The 23449-nt window shown below is 39.6% G+C and overlaps 1 protein-coding gene across 1 annotated transcript in view; it reads left to right on the forward strand.

Moving 5' to 3' along the window:
• LOC309557987 (prolyl endopeptidase FAP-like) overlaps nt 1-23449 on the forward strand; it is a 163115-nt gene that overhangs the window by 130014 nt on the left and 9652 nt on the right. Inside the window, exons 21-25 of the mRNA XM_082260894.1 lie at nt 2069-2123; nt 15323-15422; nt 19688-19752; nt 21654-21726; nt 21998-22071. Of these exons, the coding sequence (XP_082117020.1) occupies nt 2069-2123; nt 15323-15422; nt 19688-19752; nt 21654-21726; nt 21998-22071 (367 nt within the window). The remainder of the gene's footprint in view (nt 1-2068; nt 2124-15322; nt 15423-19687; nt 19753-21653; nt 21727-21997; nt 22072-23449) is intronic.

Here is a 23449-nt window from a genome sequence, read left to right on the forward strand (position 1 = left end):
TTTGTGAGAAGAGTTTGGGGATGACCCCTTCCTGTTCCAAAATGACTGTGCACCAGTGCACAAAGCAAGAGTTGAAGCTAAATAAATAAATAGTGTTGCGCGACACTATTTATTTATTTATTTAGTTATTCACACGAGTATGAGAAGTGGAGTGTCTGCAGCAGATCACGTTATTCTTTAGGACCTCAAGGTTGCTCGCAGGGTTTATATTTTTATAAGGGTTGAAGCTGTTATAGCTGCAAAGGCTGGGGCAACTCAATATTGAGCCCTACAGACTAAGCCTGGGATGCCATTGAAGTTCATGTGCGTGTAAAGGCAGGCGTCCCAATACTTTTGGTAATATAGTGTAAAAACATTTAAAGCTGAACTTCAGACAAAAACACTATTTAACGCAATTTTTGTTCATTAAAAAGCAAATATATTTTTTTAAATGCATCAAGTCTGTGTCTTGCTATCAGCCTCCTGTATGATAAGACAAGCTGCCAATCAGGTGCCGCTGCATGTACATGTGCTCACAAGAAACATGGTAAGAGGAAGAAAGTGCTATCAGAATCCTGCACTGTCCAATCAGAGGCTGGGGAATGGGAGTGGACCTAGTTTAATTTATTAAAGATAAACTTCTACTTGTTTTACTTTTTTCTTAATACCCTTTCACTTGCTTTGCTGGGTTATGTTTAATTAACATACTCAATCCAGAGTGTTATGTAGTAATCCACCACCAGGTTGGGGCAGAACCAGGTTCTGCCCCAACCTTTCCCTCTCTAATGTTATTGGGGGGCAGGCTTCCGCTTTCCGGATCTTGCAGCTATCCCCCTGATTCTTGCAATCCACATGTGCTACAGTGCGTCATCAGGGGGTCAGCTGTAAGAAGCAGAAAGAAATAGCTGGCCCTCTGCTCAGGTACATTATTGATTATTGACCCAAAGTTTCCTGGAATGTGTGGCATTAGTATCCCAGGAAGTTGTAGGAAGCTCGGGGGCTATACCTTTCTTATCTAGGTGAAAATTATGAAAATTGGGAGGGCATATATGAAAAGGGTCAAAGCAATAATCACAAACCAGGCACTCCTGGGATGCCTGTAGGATGGAGGGATAGAAGTAAGCCTGTGAGGCTCCCCAGCGGTTGTTCTGCTGTTAGCCAACTAATGGCTCAGTAAAGAGATTCGCACCCAGGGCAGCCATAGGAAAAAATCCAGTCCAGAAGTCAAAGCAATAATCACAAATCTGGCGCTCCTGGGATGCCTTTAGGGTGAAGGGATAGAAATAAGCCTGTGAGGCTCCCCAGCGGTTTTTCTGCTGCTAGTCAACAAGCAAAGGAAGGGTGCTGATATGAACAAAAGTACATGAGGAAGGCAGCGCATGAACCACACCGGGATGCAATGGATAAGGCAGTCAGATGAACATCCAGTAAAGAAAGGGTTAACAGTTTATTGGTATTGATAACCGAAAAAAAAGTACATAAAATGCTTACATCCCCCTGGGCTGGAGTGGACAAGGGCACCTGGCAGCAAGCAACACGACTGACCTCCTCGCACTCGTGTTGCTTGCTGACAGGTTCCCTTGTCCACTCCAGCCCAGGGGGATGTAAGCATTTTATGTACTTTGTTTTTCGGTTATCAATACCAATAAACTGTTAACCCTTTCTATAGTGGATGTTTACCTGACTTCCTTATCCATTGCATCCCGGTGTGGTTCATGCGCTGCCTTCCTCATGTATATATGAAAAGGGTATTTACATTTTTGTGAATATTTTAAAAGTAGGGGATTAAAGCATATCTATGGTCAAAATATAAAATCATATATTCATTTATACATTGTATTTCAATTATTTATAGCCTACTTCTATTAATCTGCATGCACTACCTTGGAGTTTTGTTAATTTACAATCATGAAAATTTGGAAGGTATATCTCATGCATTCAGTATCCAAAGAAGGTTACATGGATGTAAACACAAGTCAAAATCCCATAATTTCAACTATAGTACATTATATATAGACTTTAATCATGAAAGCGATACCGATGTTAAGTAATAATTGATTGAATATAATCATTGGCTTTATCATTTCAGAAAATTCATTGAAATGGGATTTATTGATGAAACTCGAATAGCCATATGGGGCTGGGTAAGTATAGTGCACACATCATATAATTATTGATAATCTTTGGAAGAAATTATTTCTGACAAATAACAACTAAAAATTGTGTCCCTGAATTCTCACTGTTATTATTAATTAGTCTGATTTAGAAATTCATATTGTATTTAGAGGTATGTATTTCAGCCATATTTGAATCTTTTTGTCATAAAAATGGAAACTGATTTGGTAAAAGTGCAATTGCAGTAGTTATGTGAAAACACATTTAAACAAATTATTTTAAAAGCTTTTGCTATTCCTAACTATAATTTGCTATCTTGAGAAATCTGCAATTCAGTAGTATCTATGAATGTCTTTAGAGCTAAATTTGGAAATGTTCAATGAAAGAATAAGTGGAAATGTGGCCTGACATACTTAAAAAAAAAAAAAAAACATGGAGTCAAAGAACATGCAATTGATTATCTTGAGTGGAATATTTGACTAAAGCTGGCAATACACTCGTACATTTTGGAACATCTTATGAAAATTCTTTGTAAGTTTGAAGACTGGATGAATGTTGTTCTAAAATACTTATACGTTTTGTTTGATTTTATCATTTGATTTTGTTCATTTGAGAAAAAAACATTTGGGATCAAAATTCTACTAGTGAAGGACCAGCTTGGGAAATATGTCACTTAGAGGCTCCTTTAACCCAATAATAAAAATATTAGACTGCAAGACTGCAGGAACCAGCAAGCACCAACATTAGAGGGCTCCATACCATCAGATGTGCCCCCTTTACTAAAAGCACCCTGCTGACTTTCCAGTTTTCGAAAGACCCTTTACCCATCCAACTGCTCTGATGAATGATCAGCCTTAAGTGAATAATCACAAATCACAGTTCTGCAGAATCCTTGCAGTTTCAACCTACCCAGCTGACTGAAATATGTGGAACGTATGAAAGTGCGTCAGATATTTAGACTTATTTTTTGTGCTATGAAAACGTTGTCTTTTTTATGGCAGCAGAAGGTGGTTCTTTTTAATCTATTTTTTTTCATTACTTGTGTACTTAATAAAGGTTTTTTCATAGTTTCAGATTTTGTGCAGTATCTTGTATGCTCAGTTATATGGTCCTTTTCAGCCAGTCTCTTTGCGAACCGACAATAACTAACATTAGAGGGTTCCACATCATCAGATGTGCCCCCTTTACTAAAATCACCCTGCTGATTTTCCAATTGCCAAAGACCCCTTAACCATCCAGCTGCTCTGATGAATGATCAGCCTTAAATATGTAATCACAAACCACAGTTCTGCAGAATCCTTGCAGCTTTTTCCTACCCAGTTGACTGCCTTCCTTTTTTTTTTTTAAGGAATTTTTCTTGGCCTTATTCCTCACCACAGCCATTGGGTCCCTCCACCAAGCCTACTTTCTTATGGACTAACATTAGTTTTAGCAACAGATACATGTGAATCACAAAAGGCAAGTGAAAGCCCATCCTATTCTGATTGCTGGAATTCAGAAAAACATTAGCAGTTTCTAAAAGGACCATTTGACCCAAAACAGAAATTTAAATTTTTTGTAGTTGCTGGAAAGTTCAGCCACCTGACATTGAGAGTTGTTTTCCTTCTGTGCTGGGTTTTTGTTTACTTTACATTATGAATAATGCGGTAGGAGAGCCTGGAACTCCCAACTTTAGCAGGAACTCCCAGGTAGAAGAAGCAGGGGGATCTCGTTGTTGGAATATCAATGACATATAAGGAGCTTATTAGCTTTGCCTATTATTATGATCTTTTTTTGGTGGTCGAAATAATCACTTTTTTTTTATGTGCAAGTAAATGCCCTCATCCATAACACCATATGTAAACATGAACATACATAATCATTCCATAAAAGATAAGAAACACATTTAGTTTCATGAACATCAGTACTAGTTGAGCAATAAGTATTAATTATGATACTTCAAGGCATTTTATTGCTCAAGATTAGCTGTGTCAATATGCCTGTTGTTTATAGAAAGGTTTTAATATTAATCTGATTGACAATCAATTGTATCTGACTTTGGTGTTTTTTTTTCCATCACTGCTTTTATAGTGCACCCATTAAGAGCTCATGCAGAGAAATGTCCCTTTCAATACAAGTTATTTGTTTAGAGTCTACTACAAATACTGATAATCTCAGGATTCCGCTAAGCTGGTCAGCCATATTTTTTCACGTTCGAAAGCTGCATAAAACTGGATTTAGTCCCAGGCTAGGTTTCCCATAATGCTCTGTGACATCTGTTGTTGCTGGGTGTCTGTGTATAGGTCTCTATAATGCTGTTTACTTTTCTGTCTTGATTGACTAGGCAGGATGTGAGCTCAGACATGAAATCTGCTTTAATGTTTTTATGCTTGCCTGTTAACGTCTTAGTTGTGCCACATAATGTACACGTTTAATGTACATACTAATCATTACCTATAGACAGGTTTTTATTTTATGTGCACACATCATTGCATGGCAGTATATTTTAATGCGTCATGTCATTTGTACAGTAAATCAGATTTTTCAGGGTAGAGGTTGCAATTTTTTTAGTATCTTTTGGTGAACTTTTTAAGCAGCATCTTCTTGATCAAACACTGCCTGCATTAGTGGAACTACCACCATGACAGCTATGCAATACCTTTAGTACAGGTGCAGTGCGTAACCCTATAAGAGATCTTTCAACTTCACTATACCCTGTAACCCTGACAGGCTGCAGATCAGAGTAGACACTTTATTTACTGGAGGCCTGAGCTTAGAATTCTGGAAATTACTTTAAGGGTTGATGTAAAAAGACATACAGCAAACAGCAGTATTTCAAGGTTATTATTTAGTCCCACTCTAACAATAATATACAATGATCTGACCAGGTTGTCTGGTCCAGGGTGGAAAAGTTGGGCCAGCACTTCATTAAAAAAATGAACCCCCCCCCCCATCCCAGAAGAAAAGGGAGGACTCTAATGTGAAAGGAGGGAGGGGGCTGTGCTGTGAAATTGATTCTTCCTGAGAAAGTCACATTTTCTGACAAGTTCAGGGGAACATCGCAAGTGAATAAAAAAATTGAAGGAAATGAAAAACACTGCATGTAAGCTTTCCAAATATCCAATTTTTTTTTCTTTTACCAGAAACTTTTCAAGTTTGTGACAGGATCTCTTTAATATATTGAGGCAGGAAGTAATTTACTAAATAGATTAGCTGTCTGTTTGGTCATTGACAATACCTTTCATCCTTCCACCCAGTCAGGATGTGACCTTAGAGGGGAGTTAGGTAGAAGCCCATAGTAGATGTCTACTATGAAACTATTTAAATGATAACCCTTGTTGCTTATAATGATCAGGTAGTACCTGAAGCCCTGTCTGTATTAGTAATGTAATTATTTCAAACGGTCAAACATTTTAAAAATAACAAAAAGAAAATAAATAAAACTAATAAGCTATTCTAACATAAGGCTCCATAAGATGGCAGTATATACCAGAACCTCTTCAAAACTACATTTAGGATGGGCCTCAATAACACCTCGGATTTAACCTGAAAAGTCTTTGCTTTCTTGGTAGAAACACACCACCCGGCATCAGCATAGTGCTCTATGTGTAATCATGCTATCCAGAGTCCTGTACGTGGTCTATGCAGACGAAAAAGGGCCAGTGTGTTCATATTCTCCAATCATATGCTAGGTAATATTAACATGCTGGATTAGTGAAGGTCTCTGGGCCATTCTAAGCACAGTTTTAAAGTAGTCTTGATATACATTAACACCTTACGGTGTCTATAGTTATTTCTACTGTTATTTTTAAAGATCAGGTTTTCCTACTGTGTGACACCTAGACAGAGAGAGATCATTGCTTTGCTTTTTAGTTAATCCAGTGTTGTCACTCTTCTAAGAGATTTACCCAAGTATTCTTTTGGAGGAAGGATAAGAAATGTCAAAATATACCCTTAATCCTGGCCATCCACTGTATAACTTCCACCCTCAAACCCGTCACTATTCTTCCTCTGGCAGCAGCTGTAATTCAAACACTCTTATTTATATTCACCTACATTCCAGAAGTGGCCTCCCTTTCTCACATGCCCTTTTTCTAACAAGCTCACCTCTCTCCATTACCTTTTTATGTGCGGCTCTTTTATTCTACTTGCTATTACTGAAACCTGACTTCTGGAATCTCACTCTGCCTCTCCAGCTGCCCTCTCTCATGGTGGCCTCCACTCGACTCACTCACCCAGACCCACTGGATGAAAAGAAAGTGGAGTTGGAATCCTTCTAACCCCACAAAGAACCTTTTAGGTTCTTCTCCCACCTCCTTCTCTATCCCTCTGCTCTTTTGAAGCTCATTGTAATCATCTCTCTCTTCTAGTTTCTCTGAGGAATACTGTGATCTGTTGGCCTCCTGGAGCTGTATCAAGCTTCCTTGACAACTTCTCTGCCTGGTATTCCTATTTTCTCTCCTCTGAAATATCCACAATCATTCTTGAGGCTTCAACATTCCAGTTAATGTTAACACTACAGTTATCTCTTAAATTCTCAGCCTTACCTCTTTTGACTTAACACAATGGATTCAAATTTCTACTCACTCTGATGGCAACACCCATGACCTTGTATTCTCCTACTCCTGTACTTCTTGCATCCTCTTAAACACTGCATTTCCCCTCTTTGATCACTGCTATATTAGCTTTATGTTCACCCTTTCTTTAACCTACTATATCTCCAACCAACAGACATTTACCTGTAGAAACCTTAGTTACTTTAACTCTTCTCTAATCTGCAACAGATTACCTCCATGACAAAACCTCACCGTGTCCTGCTCTGAACTGACCGCTTCTGTCCTAAACGTCTTGGTTTTATCCTCCCTGGACATGCTCGCTACCCTCACAACATACAGCATCAGGCTTTGACCACTCAAAATATGGCAAACAGGCAACACCAAAAGTCTACAAATACATTCTTGGAGGAGTGTGGCATAAAACGAAATCCCGGCCAGACTTCACCCTATTTGACCACTTGCTGACCAGCCGCTGAAATTATACTGTGGCAGGTCAGCTCTGTCCCGCGAAACAACGTCCCTGTACGTCATTTCGTGGGACAAAGTGGCCAGAGGGGGGCCAATTAGCGGGTCTGGCGGACACCTGCGATCACTCCCCCTGAAGACAGAACGGTGGTCTGCCTCCATTTACGAAACGCAGATTTATGTGTTCACCCAGCAAGTCCATCCCCCACACAGTTAAAAAGCACTCGCTATGGACACATTTAACCCTTTGATTGCCCCTGGTGTTAACCCCTTCCCTGCCAGTGTCATTAGTACAGTAACAGTGCATATTTTTAGCACTGATTACTGTAGTAATGTCCCTGGTCCCCCCAAAAGTGTAAAAAATGTCAGTTAGGTGTCCGATCTGTCCGCCGCAATGTCACAGTCCCGCTAAAAATGGCTGATCACCGCCAATACTAGTAAAAAATAAATAAAAATGAAATAAATCTTTCCCCTAGTTTGTAGACACGATAACTGTTGCGCAAACCAATAAATATACACTTATTGGGATTTTTTTTTACCAAAAATTTGCAGCAGAATACATATTGGCCTAAAATGATTGAAAAAACTGAATTTAATTATTTTTATTGGGAATGTTTTAGAGCAGAAAGTAAAAATATTGTTTTTTTTTTTCAGAATTGTCGCTTTTTTTTTTTTGTTTGTTTATAGCGCAAAAAATAAAAATCGCACAGGTTTGGGTACAGTGTCGCACGACCGTGCAATTGTCAGTTAAAGTAAAGCAGTGCCGTATCACAAAAAATGGCCTGGTCAATAAGAGGGTGAAACCTCCCGGTCCAGGAGTGGTTAAGTTGGCCCTTCAAAAATACAATTCCTGCCTCCACATTGACAAGCATACCTAAATTATCACTCTTATTGACAACCCCTCATTCAGTCCTCACCAACTTTTTTCTGCCTTTAACTTTTTTAATTCTTCCTCCATTGCCTCTACCCACTAACTCTCTCACCGCCAAGGAGATTGCTTGTTATTTCAAAAATAAGATTGATGGTATCTCTCTATCCTCCATATTTCTTCCCCACTTAACATGCCATGTCTATCATCACATTCAATACTTTCCTCTTTTAACTTTCTTTTTATAGAGGTGGTTGGTAAACTTTTTTTATCACCCACCTAACCATCTGTCCCCTGTTTTCTCACAACTACCAAAAGTCACACTCTATTTTACACTCTCTAACTCACATTTTAGATTTCACTCTCCACTGGCATCTTCCCCAACCCTCTAAAACATGTACTGGTAAGCCCCATACTTAAAAAGTCCTTTTCTGGATCCCACCACTGTGAATAACAAAATATCCATCTCCTTGCTCCCATTTAACTCCTAGTCTACAACAGCCTGATTTATCATCTTACTGATAACAACCTTTTTGACCCTTTTCAATCTGGCTTTAGCCTCAACATTAGACTGTCCTCCTGAAACTCACTAACAAATTTCTATCCTCTAAAACCTATGGTCACTACCCTATAATCTTACTTATTGACCTTTCTACAGCTTTTGATACAGTTGACCACCTGCTTCTCCTCACAAAAACTCCACTCCTTGGCTTTTGAGACCCTGCTTTTTGCTTGTTCTCCTCTTACCTAGCTCATGGCACCTTCAGTGTCACTTACAACTCTACCTTCTTCTCTCCTCTTTCTCTTTCCATAGGGATCACCCAAGGTTCTGTCCTTGGATGTCTCCTATTCTCTATCTACACCTCCTGCCTTAGTCAGCAGATAGCCTTCGATGGCTATCAATACCATTTCTATGCTGAAGACACCTATCTATCTTATTTCTTTTGTGCTCAACAAGGAAGTCTCCATGTGCATCGTTAAACTTAAACTGAGTCTTTCCAAAACTGCACTGATAGTATTTAACCCTTTATTTAAATTCAAAAGTGCCCCTTAATCGGATTATTTATTTAATTTTTTCGGTAATTCACTTAGAATCAACCTTAAATTAGTTTCTGTGGGCAACAAAAGAAGTTACTTTCCCTTGCCCTCAAAAATAGAATTTTAATTTGGTATTTTCATTGTTGATTTAAATGTGACAGTTGTAAACTTTTGGGATGTCTTGCACTATTTGGTCAAAGGTTTGTGGACACCAGACCATCACATCTACTTTATGGTGAGGACTGTATGGGCACCCTTCCAAATGAGTTCAGGGGTTTTCCGGTGAAAGGTAAATTGGATCATTTTGCAACAGTTTAGGGTAGGCATTTTCGTTCCAACACGACTGCACAAAACCAGCTCCTTAAAGGCATGGATTGGTGAATTTTGTGTCAATAAACTTGAGTGGCCTACAGAGAGCCCTGAACCCTACCCAACACATTGGGGATAAATTGGAACTCTAATTGTGATCTAGATCTTTGGGTTCAACATTAGCGCTTGATCTCACAAATACTATTTTGGCTGAATGGACACAAATTCCCACAAACACACCCCATAGCCTTCTGGAAAGCCTTAGCAAAAGCCTAGTGTAATAGGATGTCCAACAAACTCATATAGGTGTGACAGTAAGGTGTTCACAAACTTTTAGCCATAGAGTGTATTATCATCTGAAGATACTGTATAATCATATTTAGGAAACCATAATAAAAAAAAGCAATGTATTTCTTTGGTGTATATTCTTTTAGATTTGGTAGATATGGCTACATAATTAAGCATTTTTCTGTTAAGTAAAAAAAAAAAGCTAAAAACCTACAAGAAACCCTGTGCCAAGTGCCATCTTCCATGTCTGCACCTCATACCAGCTCATAAATAAAAAAGTAAAAAAGCTGCCCACTCTGGGTCTTTAAGCCTCTATATCTTTTTATTATTCCACCTGGCACAAAGTAGACCACCTGAGATCGGGTCTGCCTTATACCACGTAGAATAAAAAAAACATATAACGGCCTAACGATCTGCAATAGCTGGCTTTTTCCTTTTTAAGTTTGAAAGATGAAAGTAGTATTTGACTTTGAAAAAAGCTAGTCAAAGTTCTAAGTTTTCCCAACTGTTATCTGGCTATTTGTTCTAGTTTGTCATGTAATTGCCCTTATTTGATGCACTTTGGACTGATATATACTCATAGCATTGAGAATTCCTTCAAGCCTTAGTTCTCCTTCTTTACATTATCTACATGTGATGAAGACTGTCCATAGATAAACCAATTTTGGGAAGATTTGATAAAGATTCAAACTATATTTCAAGAATATTCAGTAAATTTTAATGACATTTCAACCTTTCAGATACAAAATGAATACTGGCAACTAAAAATAATAGGATGCTGATTAAAATAACTTCCCAAGTTTCTGGATAATTCTTTTAATATTTTTGATGTTGATTACATTTTAAGAATATGACCCATTGTTTAGCATGCATGGCAGATACAGTATTTAAGGACGTCTGCTGTTCTTTAAAATAATCACAAATAAAGACCATTTACCCTAAAACCAAACAAGTAATATGTAACAACTGCAAAATATGTTTCTGTTCTTCATTCACCTAAAATTAATTTTATACCGAATATACATGGCCTCTAGAAACATAGGATGTCCTGATCTCAGCTTTTGCACAGAAAGTCAAGAATGGCCCATCTGCTCCTGCTTCTTGTAATTTTCTGTTAGTTTATAAAGTCAATATATAGCATAGTAGAGAGAGAGCTGAAGGAGGTGGGAGAGGGCAAGCCAAATCTTTACATTCTTTCTTCCTTGTACTCCTAAATTAACAAAAGCTATGGGCAAGCATTTAGGAGTGCTCGCATTATAGTTATGGTGGTGTTTAATAGTGAAAAATTGACTTCAAAGGTAAATTTCATAAGCTCATTAAAGCTGAACTTTTTCATTTTCTCCCTGCTTACGTCAATCTTTCATTTGTTTTGTCAATCTTTCCTAATTTGCAGTGAAATCCAGAATGAAAGATGCTTTAAAAAAGCACAGAGACCTGGACTCTCCCCTTGACCAGTGTGACTGGTCATGTAACCTCAGTTGTAATTCATTAAAAGCGGGTGGTCCTCTGATTTTTTCGGTGAACACCCTTTACTAGTCAGTTTATGTAAAAGTGATCCTGTGAGGGGCTCCTAAGCACAAAGGGATTTTACATAAGGCACTAAGGCACCACAGAGATTTTTCCTTCCAGCCAGTAGGAGATTTGTACATTTTTTTTAATGCATTAGTACATGGGAAGAGGGAGATATGGGTGTAAGTTATGAATAATCCTGAAGCCCATCCTGAACGTAGACTTATACTGGAAATTCAAATTGTTTCGATTAAAAATTGGTGTTGGATTCAGCTACTGTGGTCTTTTTAGCCTATGTGAGCTGACCAAAGGAATACATAAGGGCCACAGTAGTGATGTGGAGGTTAGCCGGAGGAACCCCTGAGCACAGCCAGGGACCAGGAGATCGACACTCACAGAAGGTTTGGTTTCTCAAGACACTTCAGGGGATGATGTCTCCTATATGGAGTGGCCCTTAGAGGTGTGGCTGGAGACTTACATAAGTATCCAGTATCTTCCTTACATGGAAAGCTTCAAATTACAATTTCAACTTAGTAACAAAGTCAGGCTGTTCTCCCAGCATAGCAAGAAAACTGACTATGCTGGGATAGATGTGTTCTCATGCCTAGTGTGGTTATTTTGAAACAGGAAACTAGCCGGATCACCAGGAATTTCACACAAATGAAGCAATACAAAGAGAGCAGGATACTTTTAAAACAAGTACATGGTACAGTAGACAGATACCAGCAATGTGAAATGTCGGGGTGACATTTTCTTTAAGATTTGCCTTTTGCACTTCCAGACTGGAGCCAAAGGTTGCTTTATGGACTAAATCAAAGCTTCTTGTGAAATGTTTAGAAAATGTTTATTGTCATTGTGTTTAGAGCTTTACAGTAATGGGGATCCCAAATACTGAGTTCTTCTTCAGAGAAAGAGTTTCTCTAAATTGGGACTATTTTATGTGGTGCATTTAAATAAAATAGCTAACTGCGTAGTTCCTCATTATCAGTTCTACTCTCCTGACTCAGAACAGCAAATATGTCAGAAAGTTGTAAATGAGCTTCAAATGTTCTACATCTCCAGTCCTCTTGAATCAGTTGTCTTCTTCTGTATGTGTATTTCAATCATTTGCTGTTGCTAAATCAGTTAATCTGTATAACTACAATGTCAAATCATCCCATGTTGATTTGCGCTATTTCCATCCTTTTATCTGTGTCCAGATAGAACACTTTTGACAAATAATGTTAAGTGAGGACCACATTCCTACAGCTTATAAAGCCTCTATTGCCTTGATCAAAGTCCAGTGATTTATCGACTTGCACTATATGGCCCGCTGTAAACCAAGTAAAACATTGTTAATCTCTGCTGCATCATTTCTCCAGAGGCCTTTGGCACTTGTTTGGCTGCCTTGAATTCAAGAATGGCTTTGAGTTCTCTATAAAAGTGAATTTACGGAGGTTGTCTGTAGAGAAATTACTTTTTTTTAGAATACTTAAATCACTAAGACACAGCATTTAGTTTATTAAAAATAGAGAGTGCAAAATCTGGTCCAGCTAGGGATGGTAGCCTCTACCTTTACCTTGTTCAATTAAGCTTTGCCAAAAAAACTGGAAGCGTTAGTAAATACATATGAAAGTAATTCATGTTTACTTGTATTAATTTTTTTTTACATTTCTCCAGTTAATTCCTGGTTTCCAGGCCTAGGAAAATGATGTCATACATCCCAGGAGTCTTCTGGATGAGAAGAGGGGTTTTCTCAGCTAAGCAGAACACCCTCCTGACTGCATGTCTGAGCTAATGACAGATGGTTTATATATATATATACAGTATCTCAAAAAAGTGAGTACACCCCTCACATTTTTGTAAATATTTTATTATATCTTTTCATGTGACAACACTGAAGAAATGACACTTTGCTACAATGTAAAGTAGTGAGTGTACAGCTTGTATAACAGTGTAAATTTGCTGTCCCCTCAAAAACACTCAACACCCAGCCATTAATGTCTAAACCACTGCCAACAAAAGTGAGTATACCCCTGAGTCAAAATGTCCAAATCGGGCCCAATTAGCAATTTTTCCTTCCCGGTGTCATGTGACTCGTTAGTGTTACAAGGTCTCAGGTATAAATGTGGAGCAGGTGTGTTAAATTTGGTGTTATCACTATGACTCTCTCGTATTGGTCACTGGAGGTTCAACATGGCACCTCATGACAAAGAACTCTCTGAAAAAAAGAATTGTTGCTCTACATGAAGATGGCCTAGGCTATAAGAAGATTTCCAAGACCCTGAAACTGAACTGCAAGACCATACAGCGGTTTAACAGGACAGGTTCCACTCAGAACAGGCCTCCCCATGGTCGACCAAAGAAATTGAGTGCACGTGCTCAGCGTCATATCCAGAGGTTGTCTTTGGGAAATAGACGTATAAGAGCTGCCTGCATTGCTTCAGAGATTGAAGGAGTGGAGGGTCAGCCTGTCAGTGCTCAGACCATAGGCCGCACACTGCATCAAATTGGTCTGAATGGCTGTCATCCCAGAAGATCTTTTAAAGATGATGCACAAGAAAGCAGACAAGCAGACTAAGGACATGGATTACTGGAACTTTGTCCTTTGGTCTGATGAGACAAAGATAAACTTATTTGGTTCAGATGGTGTCTAGCGTGTGTGGCGGCAACTAGGTGAGGAGTACAAAGACAAGTGTGTCTTGTTTTCAGTCACGCATGGTGGTGGGGGTGTCATGGTCTAGGGTTGCATAAGTGATGCTGGCACTAGGAAGCTACAGTTCACTTAAGAATACATGAATGCCAACGTGTACTGTGACATACTGAAGCAGAGCACGATCCCCTCCCTTCGGAGACCGGGCCGCAGGGCAGTATTTACAACATGATAATGACCCCAAACACACTTCCAACACTACCACTGCCTTGCCAAAGAAGCTGAGGGTAATGGTGACGGACTGGCCAAGCATGTCTCCAGACCTAAACCCTTTTGAGCATCTGAGGGGCATCCTCAAACAAAAGGTAGAGGAGGTTTAGACATTAATGACTCAATCAAGGTTCGCTAGGGATTAGCTACCCCGCCACAGCACACCCAGCATGCTCTTTTGGCATCATCAGAGGTGTCAACTGTCTCTTAAAGTATTTGTAAACCTTTGTTTTAAAAAAAAATAAAAATAACAAACATGTTATACTTACCTGCAAGGGTTTTGCACAGAGCAGCTCCGATCCTCCTCTTCTTGGGTGCCCTGTGTGATGTTGTCATGGAGGAGTGGAAGAGGACTCCAGTGGCAACCTGTGAAGCTCTGGTGAACTCCATGCCCAGGAGGGTTAAGGCAGTGCTGGAAAATAACAGTGGCCACACAAAATATTGACACTTTGGGCCCAATTTGGACATTTCCACTTAGGGGTGTACTCGCTCTTGTTGCTCGCGGTTTAGACATTAATGGCTGTGTGTTGAGTTATTTTGAGGGGACAGCAAATTTACACTGTTATACAAGCTGTACACTCGCTACTTTACATTGTAGCAAAGTGTAATTTCTTCAGTGTTGTCACATGAAAAGATTAAATATTTACAAAAATGTGAAGGGTGTACTCACTTTCGTGAGATACTGTTTATATATATATATATATATATATATATATATATATATATATATATATATATATATATAGAGAGAGAGAGAGAGAGAGAGAGAGAGAGAGAGAGAGAGAGAGAATACAGTATCTTTGCCTAGGAAATAGCTTGAGGTGATTGTAGCCGTATTAGTCCACTTACGACAGAAACAATAGAATACCATCTGTGATACTTTTTTTTAATCTGCCCTAATATACAATTTTTCAGGACAAGCTTTAAGGGTATGTCCCCTTCTTACTGCTTGGACCTTGAAGAAGGGAACTAATCCTGAAAGCTTGTCCTGAAAATGTGTATGTCAGTGCAAGTAAAAAAGTATCACAAACAGTACTCAGTTGTTACTGAGGTAAACAGCAAATTGACAGGTAAGAAAACCTTGCCTAGTCACTATTGGGTTTTCTCTGGTGAGGAGGTGCTGGAGATGTCTGCAGTGCACTTCCTCTGCATCTCTCTATAGGCTACACATTATTGGTGGCAGGGAAACAAACAAAGATAGCATCCCTGATTGACCACTAGGCAAACACAATCACATTATGTTTAGCTCATGTTAATCTTCTGGGTATACAATGATTATGTTTAGCTAAAAATATATGTATTACTTTTTTCCAGTCTTATGGAGGTTATGTAACATCTATGGTTCTTGGACAAGGAACAGGCCTTTTTAAATGTGGAATTGCGGTAGCTCCTGTTTCCAACTGGGAATATTATGGTATGTTATTTTTAACACATTTTATTTACATTTTACACATATATCTAATTCAGTATTAAAAGCGTAACTCTATCAAGTATTTTTCTGATCAGTTTTGGACAGAACAGATGTAGCACTGCCCCTAGAGAGCTACTGAGAATTACACTTTCTTGGGTCCCCTGGGTTACCATTAGCAACTGACAGTAGATAAACGGCAGTAACAGTTCTTGCCTCAGACAATAATCAGTCCAGGGGATTTGGTTTTTATGTTTTATTTAGAACTGGGATGGAAGAAGGGATGAGTGGGATACTCCAACTATGAACTATGCACAAACTTCAGGACAAGGATCTGTAGTGTGCGGCAAGGCCGCTACTTCACCTCGCCACAGAAGTGAAGATAAATAGACTGTTCCTGTTTGAATATTCTCTTCCGGGTTAACAACTTGGCACCCCCTTTACTATCACTGCCTGTGTGCTGACACCTGTCTGCTGGTTCTAACCACTGGAGTGGTCCCCTTCCTGGGCAGACCCTTTGGCAAGCTCCTCTGTACTCACGGACACTGTTTTTTCCAGAGTTGCTCTGCCTTCACCTCCACAGTCAGTTTCACTGGACCTCTGGGTTCAGCCAAACCACTGGTTCACTGGACCGACTGCCTGTGACCACCTTCCTCAGCAAACAGGAGGAGAGACAACTGTCACCCTCCTCCTGGGACCTGGCTTCCCACCCAAAGACACCCAGACACATGTGCCCTTGGCTTTTATCACATATCCCAGGATGTACCGCTGTCTATGCCAACCCACAGGGACAGTTACAAAGCCTGTGCGTCACTGGCTGGGTTTCCTCCACTGTCCAACAGGCTCCCCTATTGGACACAGTGGGGACACTCCCTCAGACCAGATGAATCACACATAGACACATGCAACAGGCCTGACTAGAAATCCTGCTCCCCTGTTAAGAAAATAGAGCAACTAGGTTTTACCTACCACTCTCCTGATAAGCAGGCAGAGCAAACTATACTACTCCCTCCCTACCTAGCACCTATCTAGAAGGGTGCTACAAAGAGAAGAGATAGAAATTAAATCCTGATACAAATTTCGTCAGTCACCCCTTGCATACATTTTCTTCACTTATTCCTGTACAAGAAATGGAATTGGGGTACATTTGTCACCAACACAGGAATGCATAGGAGGCAATAAGATTATTGTCAAAAGTTCTAACACTTCCCTACTCTTCTTAGAATTTGATTTGTCTTTGTCCTCTTTAGAGATATTTCCCATAGTACCTTCCTGTCCTGTGTATATAAATGTTCCTTAACAGAGACACAAATAGCAAAAAAAAAAAAATGACAGAGTCTCTTCCCTATTCTCTCTAAACCTAAATAAAAATAGTTTTGGCCAATATAACCATTGCACGGTTGGTCCTTTATTGAGTGTATTCAGTTTACAGCATCCAGATGTTTGTTCGAACACATGGCACGTAATAGGAATCCACAACCAATTTTACAGGGGCCACATGTGTTTCTTCCTTCCATGTTGCTTGCGTCAACCTTTAAGCATTTTTGTCTGAACAGCTACTTAAAGACGTCTATGTGACTAAATAATATAACCCAAATGCAGTTTGCAGAGAGACAGCAACCAGTGCCCTAACTGGTATAAAAAAACACTCTTTATAGGAAAGTGTAAAAAAAAACAGACATGAATCTAACCATTCGTTCTCAGGATGTTAAAGCTGTGAAGATCTAAAAAAGCAACAGCAAAAACTTAAACCAAAAGGCACTTTTACTGTTTATCAGTCAAGATGATGCAATGGTGGGGTTAACAGAGACATAGCTTAAAGCGGAGTTCCGGGCACAAAAACGTTTTTTTTTTTGTGCCCCTCCGCTAGGTAGAGCTCACCTGAAAAGGAATTGGATAGTTATTTTTATTTTTTTTGTTTACTCACCTTTTTATTGAAGATCGTAAATACTCACCTGACTGCTTCCTCCCTCGGAGCCGCGGCTCACCCCGTCACTTCCTGCCTCGCGATGATTCCTGGGAGCTAAACGTCATAGCTCCCAGGAATCAATGCGACGGCACCGGCCCCGCTCGTCATTTCCGGGCGACGCCGCATTCCCCTGCTAAACAGCTTCTGGGCATGCCCAGAAGCTGTTTAGGAATGCGGCGCCGCACCGGAAGTGACGAGAGGGGCCGGTGCAGTGCATTCTGGGACACGAAGACGCGGAAGAAGACAGAGAAGAGGACCGCGCCGGCTTCAGCTGCCCACAACAGAGATGGAAACGCTGTGGAAGAAATTTTCTAAGTAAGTATTTCTTCTAAAAGGTAAGTGCGAACCGGGACAGATCAGAGGCTAGCCATTGTGGAATGTACTAGCCCTGACTGTCCCGGGGGTATGTTCAGCAAAAAATCGTTTCTCTGCCCGGAATTCCGCTTTAAGAGTGTATGTATGAGCAAAATAACACATGCACTACAATGCTGCAATACATGCGCATTTTCCCATGCTTTATTTCTTTTACCTCTTACTTATCACATAATGCATATACAGTATGCAATGGCAAGAAAGATGGACTTTAACCACTTAAGCCCCGGAAGATTTTACCCCCTTCCTGACCAGGGTTTTTTTTGCGATTTTTTACTGCGTGATTTTAACGGACAATTGTGCGGTCGTGCAAAGCTGTACCTAAACAAATTTGACGTCATTTTTTTCCCACAAACAGAGCTTTCTTTTGGTGGTATTTGATCACCTCTGCGATTTTTTGATCATGCGCTATAAACAAAAAAAAAGCGTAAATTTTGCAAAAATAACAATATTTTTCACATTTTTTATATGAAATTCCCCCCAAAAAAATGTAAAAATCAAAATTTTTTAACATTTTCAGCCAATTTGTTTTATGCTACCTATGTTTGGTAAAAAAAAATCGCAAAAAGCGTATTTTGATTGGTTTGCGCAAAAGTTATCGCATTTACTAACAAAGGGAAAGATTTTTGTCATTTTTGGTGTTTTTTTTAACGAGTAATGGCGGCAATCTGTGATTTTTTTTGCGGAACTGCGAAATTGCGGCGGACAGATTGGACCCTTGACTGACATTTTTTACACTTTTGGGGTTACCAGTGACATTACTGCAGTAATCAGTGCTATACATAGGCACTGTTACTGTAAAAATGACACTGGCAGGGAAGGGGTTAACTGTATTGGAGAGGGAGGGGTTAAGTGTGTCTTAGGGGCGTGTTTCTAACTGTGATGGGACATGGCTACTACTGTAAAAACAGAGATCAACGGTTCTACATAGTAGAACCGTCTGATCTCCATTTTTATACAGGGGAGAATGACAGACGGCTTGTTTACATTAGCCGCCTGCCTTTCTCCCTTCCTGGCGAACGATCGCGAGTGACCGGCGGACATCGGGTCCGGCGGTCACACGCACTGACTTGTTAATGAACGAGCCGGGGGGGGCACGCGCCTCAGCGGGCGTGCGCTCGCCCGCTATTGGCTCACAAGTCAGTGACAGGCAAGTGACGTGACAGTACGTCACTTTGCCTGGCCGGGGCTGACCGCCGCAGTATATGTACTTGCGGCGGTTGGCAACCAGTTAACATCCAGCTGCCATACATATGTGTTCCTGGTGGCAGGAGGTTGTCACTCACAGTGAGCTCACAGCACACTGACTGAGCTGTCACCAACAGTTCTTGGTCAAGGTTTCTGATCAGGAGCTAGTGAGATGGACTCCCGATCATGTGACCACTGTGAAAAACCAATAACAGCGGTCACATGATACAGAACCCTTGGCACCTCCTGGGCATTAAGGGGCTCCTGGGTGGAAGTTTTTAAGTGGTAAAAATACTGCAAACACTGAAACATAGCTGTTGACTTGCAAAAAATCAAGGGAGCACCCTACTTCCTGGTTGACAAGGCTGACAATGCTTCTTCTGCTGCACTAAAATACCAAGCAACATTGTCAAACCTGCTCACCATCTCCTTATCTCTATAACACAAGAGGGGGGGGGGTGTTCTATAGTCCAATAGGGAGAACTCAGACAGGGCTGGCCAACACTGCTTGAGATTTCTGTTATGGAAAAGGCACTTTGTTATCAGCTCAAACAGGAAGTTAGGAGCACATTCATACGCTGTAATCTCAAGGCCTTAAATCTTAGAGGACATAAGCACTAAATTATTCCGAATGTCTAGTTTTAGTCAGCCCACTGCATTAAGTATTTTGTCATTTGTGGTATAAAACATATAATCTTCTTGTGTAACATAGTTTTCATTAATTACTTATTTAATTTTGCAGCATCTTTTTATACAGAGAAGTACATGGGCCTTCCAACAAAATCTGACAATCTTGAAAATTATAAGGTAAAATGTATATCTAATGGAACCCCTCACACATTTTTGCATAAAGAAGGATTAGAACCATTATTCATTCTTTATTGCTGTCTGTTGGCCCTGCCAACAAGTGATGTCTCTTTAAATATTACAGGTACTTCTATAGTACTAACAGTTTACACAGCACTTTACATAATGTATACATTGTATATTCACATTGCTCCCTTCCCTGAAGGAGCTTTCAATCTGAGGTCACATGAGCTTCTTTGGCACATTTGTCAAGCATAGAGCAGCCTATTCAAGTGAAAGGGCTGCCCTATACATGCCTGGAAATGTATGAAAAATCCATTCCTGCTATGTACAGTGTAAATGGGGTCTTAGGATATTTGTTTTTTTGCTATCTGTGCCCATTTGGAGAGATTTGTTTTCACTTGCTATTTCATGGGCACTTCAAGAAGTTAGGAGGATATCTCTCCAAAGAGAAGGAGTCTCACTATAAGGCTGCATTCACATGTCAGCGTATTGAATTGCCGCGATTCCGCCCGCGGAAATCATTGCAAATCGTGCGATGTTGCCGCGATTTCCGCCTGCCGAATCGCGGTAACATCGCACAAAAAAAAATCGCGGGATGCATTACGCCCAAAAAAGTACAAGAGCTTCTTTGGAGCATAATGCGTCCCGCAATTTTTTTGCGCGATGTTACCGCGATTCGGCAGGCGGAAATCGTGGCAACATCACACAGCATTTGGGGTGCTATTGCAAATCACGGGCAACGCACATGCGTCCCGCGATTTGCAATGATTTCCAGATCGCGGGCAGAATCGCGGCGATTCTTCCCGCGATCAATACGCTGACATGTGAATGCAGCCTTACAAGTGTCCTTATTAGAAGTCTTTCTCTATATAACTGTTCTACTGATAACTCAAAATGTAGTTTTTTCCTTTCACTATCAGTTCCAGGGACAATGGTCACTAGGAAAAATAGAGATGGTGAATTTCACACAGACAGCATAAAAACCTAAGAGGGTTGAAACCCTTCTGTACTCTTTTCAAAACAAAAAAATAATTGGCCTTGGATACACTTTAAGCCTATTGTTGGGTCATCCAAAAAATAACCAGGAAGCCTTTAATCTAAAGCAAGTCAGCATGTGCTTCATCTAAAGTACGATAGAGGTCAACATTGTCCTTCATCTAAAGCTCTCTGGAAGTCAGCATTACCCTTCATCTGAGGCACTGTTAGGGTCATCATTGCCCTTCTTTTAAAGCACTATGAAAATCATATCTGCCCTCCATGTAAAGCACTGTGAAGGTCAACATTCCCTTTTTTAAAACAAAAGATAAAAATGTTGTTAGGTATTGCCACATGATACACAGGATCAATAGAGCATGTATTCTGACATAACTGCCTATTCAACTTCCTGGGATGCCAATCTTGCCGTTGAGCTTCCTACTGCCCCTTGAACAGAGAGCCCCCTGAGAGAACTTACATAGGTCTGGTCTTACTACAGGATACTCTGCTATAAAGCAAAGGTGGGGATACTCTCCTCTGAGCAGTGTACTCCCATCTTGACAATCCTTACAGGCCCACTAATATTGGGACCCAGTAATACAACACAGATGGAAATATATTAATCAGACCATAATATCAGACCACTAAATTTTGGTTAGTCTGTTCAAATAAAGCACACATTTTATTTTGATCTGAAATGTAGTTGTAGTCACTAACTGTTTGTTGAAGTTTGATATATGACCTAGACAAGGAAACAGTCTGCGGTGTTCCCATCTACAGTTCCCAGAAAGTAGTAGAGTGTAGACAACAGGGCAGCAATTAAGGCTTGCACAAAAGCCAATGACATCACCAAAGATACGCTTTTTTGTATTATCCTTGTACCAGGAAATCCATCTAGTGAATCACCTCTTCTTCCTTTTCAGAATTCAACAGTGATGTCCCGAATAGAAAATTTCAGGAAAGTAGATTACCTTCTCATTCATGGCACAGCAGATGGTAAGTAATATCATAGGCCAATATAGTGCAAACACCCAGTTCTAACATGAGTAGAAGTCTGTTTGATCAGCAATAAGCACACTACTTAGTTTGTGATAGAGCACAGCCCATAAAAGTGTTTGTGTTACAGAGATGCTTAAGCTATTATTTTTATCAATAGGAAGTGAAAGCTATCATTTCTAGTTAATGCATTATGGTTGGATTGTCAAATATTGAACTAGATTCCACAGATACACTCATTGGTCTTATGTGTATATGTGTTTTATCCTAGATAACGTACATTTTCAACAATCCGCTCAAATTTCCAAAGCTCTGGTGGATGCCCAGGTGGAATTTGAAGCAATGGTAAAAAATAATTTTAAATGCAATATATTAAGTCTAAATATGTACTGTATATACAGTAAATATACATAAGTGTACAGTAAATACCTGATAACTTATTAGAATTCAAGAGCACCTGAAAATGCTTTTTGAAAAGGGGTGTTTGTAATTTTTTTAACAGGTTTAAAAAAATGGCAGCAACAAAAAAGGTGCAGAGTACAATATTTTACAATGGTGTGACCTGAAAAAAAATTATAGTGTAGCTCTAAACGAGAGGACTCTCTCCCTAGGTCCTCAGCTTTGGGGGTGCCAGAGTTCAAACTTACTCATCCATTGGTAATGATATGCAGCATCCAGATTACCACTCTTCCGACCTGACCAGGATAAGGTGTTAGTAGGCATGTGCATGACAAGAAAATTTGTTTTGTTTTGTTTCGTTTAGATCTGTTAATCTAGTTATTTAGCTTAGTTAAATTTACTTGATTCGTTCAATTCGTGTTCAGGATTCGTAGTCGAAATTCATATTTGGAATTAGTTTTATGTCTTTTTCAAATTTTCTTCGAATTTACAGATTTTTTTCAATTTGAAACGTTCAAATCAAAAATTTTAAATCGGTCACATCGAAAAATTTTGATTTTTTTTTTTTTTTTATTCAAATGTGGCAAAGTGAACAAACAAAATAAAAATCTTCATCAAATGATTACAAGGACTCTTTAAATCATCTTTGGCTTAAAAAAAAAAAAAATGAATTATTTTGAAATGGTACTCTATTAACACACACAGTCTTTGATTTCAGAAATATGTTTACAGTTCGAATTCAACTGGAATTCATGGTAAAATTAGATTTGAATTTCAATTCAAATTTCCTAAATTTGGACAAATTTAATTTCGTTATTCGGAGCATTCGGTAAACTTTGTTCATACTGCAATTCGGGTATTTAGGTATCTCCGAAAAATTAAGAATTAGTCCGAATATTTATTGGGAACGAAACAAACTGCACGTGTCTAGGTGTTAGATGGCCACAGCCAGCACTACTCCATTAACAATACACCCTAACATGTTTCACCCTGCCCACAGGCTTAGTCATAGGACAGAGTGAAACCTGTCAGAGGGCGTGGTTAGTGGAATAGTGCTGTCTGAGGCCACCTAACATCTTACACTAGTCGGGTCGGGAGAGTGGTATCCTGGATGCTGCATATTGCCATCATTTTACAATGCCCAAAGGCCAAAGGGGTTGAGGGGTTTAGGGTAATCTAAGTCATGCACACTAATTTATGAGGTGGCAACCAATGTGTATGGATCTGCTGTAGACCATACAAAAACAGGTAGAAACAAATAGTAAAGCAAAAACACATCAGTCCCTGAGAGTTAGAGAAAGGAAGAAAGATCCATATGAGAAGA

Source organism: Pelophylax lessonae (assembly GCF_965119305.1).
Source record: "Pelophylax lessonae genome assembly, chromosome: 6".
Classification (NCBI taxonomy): Eukaryota; Metazoa; Chordata; class Amphibia; order Anura; family Ranidae; genus Pelophylax; species Pelophylax lessonae.